General features: G+C 48.9%; 1 protein-coding gene across 1 annotated transcript; it reads left to right on the plus strand.

The window, feature by feature from the left end:
- Positions 1–480: 480 nt before the first annotated feature.
- On the plus strand, positions 481–1049 carry DEFB1 (defensin beta 1). The gene is made up of 2 exons (XM_061989596.1): positions 481–553; positions 919–1049. The coding sequence occupies exons 1-2, from the start codon at positions 481–483 to the stop codon at positions 1047–1049; spliced, it is 204 nt and encodes a 67-aa protein (XP_061845580.1).
- The last annotated feature ends 2288 nt before the right edge of the window (positions 1050–3337 follow it).

The following is a 3337-nucleotide window of genomic DNA, read 5'->3' on the forward strand; positions in this document are numbered from 1 at the left end:
ATTCATACTGCTTTGGGGAATATTTTTTCGGGGGTCTAAAATGGGAACAAATATTCCTTTCTGTGTAGAATCTGGATTTATGGAGGCAAAGATTCATCTTATTGAGATTTGATTGTGCAGATACCTTGAAGTGAACTGGGCCTTGTGCATGTGGTCATGACTGTGACTAAATTATTGCTGAAATATCTGCCTGTCTGTGCTATTTGTGGAGGAGATGATGCATTGGATCAGGACATAGAATCCAGAAGGTGTGTTGGTGTTTAGAAGATAATTCCTTTCAGGGTGGGGTTGTGTTGAATCCGTTCACACAAGAGGTTGTAATTAGAGGTTACAACCTGCATCCTTTAAACATACGGTTTGGATTCAAAGACCATTGCTAAATCCCTGCAGATGGCATTCATCAGAGCCTTATAAATACAAGTTAATTCCTTCCTCTGGCAGTGTCACTTTGTCTCAGAAGCTTTGTGGTGAAGCTTCACAATGTCAATGAAAACTATGAAGATACTCTTGCTACTGGTTCTTCTTTTCCCTGTGGTGTCCCAGGCTGCTGCAGGTAAGTGTAAATACAACTAATGGGTGTTTTTGTGTTTGGGAAACAGGGAGTGATTCTGTAAACAAGGAAGGAACTTGAGATATGTGCACAGCTGATGTGATACTTGGCATTGAACCTGTCTGCCTGGCACAGAGTAGTCAAGCTCCAGTTAGCCCCTTCATCAGTGCTAAGTGGGAGAACAGCAAAGTTTGTAGAACCCATGAATGGTTTCAGACATGACAGCAAAACTCAACAGCAAGTTGATGCTCTCCCTGGGATGCCACATGCCATCTGCAGGTCAATCTGTTGCAAACATTTGGACAGGCTTTCTTCGCGTGTACAAATCCAAAGAAAGATGCTTACTTACTGGCTTTTTTTTTTCTCAGTTACAGCATCAGACACTGTTATGTGTCGGAAGACCAAAGGCAAATGTTCATTCCTGTTGTGTCCCATGTTTAAGAGACCCAAGGGTACCTGTTACAATGGACTGGCAAAGTGCTGCAGGCCATTTTGGTGACCCTCTACAGCCTGTGCCCAGGCTTGCAGCAGCAGTAGCACAGTTTTGTTCCTTACATGGGTAAGTATTGTTTTTGGTGCTGGCTTTCCTCAGAGGTGGTGAAAGTTACATTTGTATGTGACCATGTGCTTGCTTTTCACCTGTGTACTCACAACTGGGCTTTCACTGTGTGGAACCTCCTCATCCACTGCACCCTGTTTCTCCGTTATCATCAAGGCAGGGTTGAAGTGGTAGCCTGAAACTGGGCAGCTCCTCTCCACTCCTCTCCCAGTCAAAGGTGGTTTGTGGTGTGAATCAGGCAGAATTCCTCATTGTGTTGGGGGAGAGTGTGATATGTCCTGTGTAATGCTCAGACACCACAGCAGATCTCATCCATCCCATATGCTTTCCTGTGGTAGCCACCCATGGAGCCCTGATGGCCTCAGTTGCCACCCTGGGGTCCCTAGAAGAGAACACCAGGCTGTTTTTCAACTATTGAAGAGATTTAGTTGGGAAGGGAGTTCCTGTTATGCCCCACTCTTTCACCTTGGTTGAACCCATGGTGGGGGCGAAGTATGGAGGACTGGTGCTAAGTGAAGCCCAGATCTGACAGTGCAGCCCGTTGGGACTTTCCTCCAGCCCTTGGACTTCTGCATTGCCCTTTCCACCCACCACATGCCAAAGGAATGTGAGGCAGGGATGTCACTGCTTTCTCTCCCACTATGTTCCTCCCTTTGATTTGTGTCCGGCCCTTATCCTCACTAGACAGGTGAGATCCCATCTCCTCTGGTTAGACCTCCTGTCTCCCCTGGGGCACTGAGTTGCTCCGGCCAATGTAATATTTAGGAATATCTTGGTTAATGTCTAACTTTCCCACTTTCTCCATGCAAGGTGGCAGTCTTTCCTGAACAGATGGGTAAATGTGAAATGACTTATTTTCCTATCTTTCATGTAGGATACGCTTTCTCTTCCATAAGACTATTTACTCTCCTTATAATCTCAAGTTAAAGTGTTTTATCTTCCCTTCCCATCCTATATTCTCAGAAATGCCTCAGCCATTTGTCCAGCTTCTCAGAGGACATCTGTCTGATTCAGACCCTGTTCTGGAGGAGACATCTGGTCAGCTCTCATTTGACCCCCATCATGCTACAGCAATGGGTGGAAACTGAAGTCTTCAGGGATGTTCTGCCCTCTTGCAGTCTCTGAGAAATATCTGAGTCTTCTAGTATTGAAGTGGTATGTGCTATTTGTCCCTCCTCTAACATGTATTCATTGTGCACAAAGAGACTGTGGTTTGCAAATTATGAGTTTTATGAGTATCTAATAAAGCATGAGCAATGACACCAAGTGCTTTAAACAACTCATTAGATTGAGCGCACCCTCAGTAAAGTCACAGATGACGTGACACTGGGCAGTTGTGTAGAGAGGACTGAGAGCAGGAAAGCTCTTCAGAGGGCCCTGGCCAGGCTGCAACAATGGGCTGAGAGCAATGAAATGAAGTTTAACAAGGCCAAAGGCTGGATCCTGCCCTTGGGCCACACCAACCCTGGGCAACGCTCCAGGCTGGGGCAGAGGGGCTGCAAGCTGCCCGCAGGGAAAGGGCCTGGGGGGTTGGTGCCAGCAGCTGAATATGAGGCAGCAGCGTGCCCAGGTGGGCAAGAAGGGCAGTGGCACCCTGGCTTGTATCAGCAGTGGTGTGGCAGCAGGCCCAGGGCAGTGGCCGTCCCCTGTGCTGGGCCCTGGTGAGGCCGCAGCTCGAGTGCTGTGTTCAGTGTTGGGCCCCTCACTGCCAGAGGGGCACTGAGGGGCCGCAGCGTGTCCAGAGCCGGGCAGCGGAGCTGGGGAAGGGGCTGGAGCACAAGTGTGCTGGGGAGGGGCTGAGGGCCCTGGCGGTGTTCAGCCTGCAGAAGAGCCTGAGGGGAGACATGATCACTCTCTACAGCTGCCTGACAGGAGGCTATAGGGAGGTGGGGGTTGGTCTCTTCTGCCAAGTAACAAGTAAAAGAATAAGAGGAAATGGCCTCAAGCTGCCCCAGGGGAGGTTTAGATTGGAGCTGAGGAAGAACTGTTTCCCTGAGAGGGTTGTCAGCCCCTGTCTCAGGCTGCCCAGGGAGTACCTGTCCCTGGAACTATTGCAAAGCCATGTAGCAGAGGTGCTGAGGGACGTGGGTTAGTGGTGGGCTTGGCACTGTGAGGGGAGGGGTTGGACTTGGCATTAAAGGTTTCTTCCAATCAAAATATGATCATTCTATATCCAGCCACATCTCCTTGTCAGGCATCTCCAAAATCTGCGAAAGGTTCTAGGTCAT

Source organism: Colius striatus, chromosome 2, assembly GCF_028858725.1.
Source record: "Colius striatus isolate bColStr4 chromosome 2, bColStr4.1.hap1, whole genome shotgun sequence".
Taxonomy (NCBI): Eukaryota; Metazoa; Chordata; class Aves; order Coliiformes; family Coliidae; genus Colius; species Colius striatus.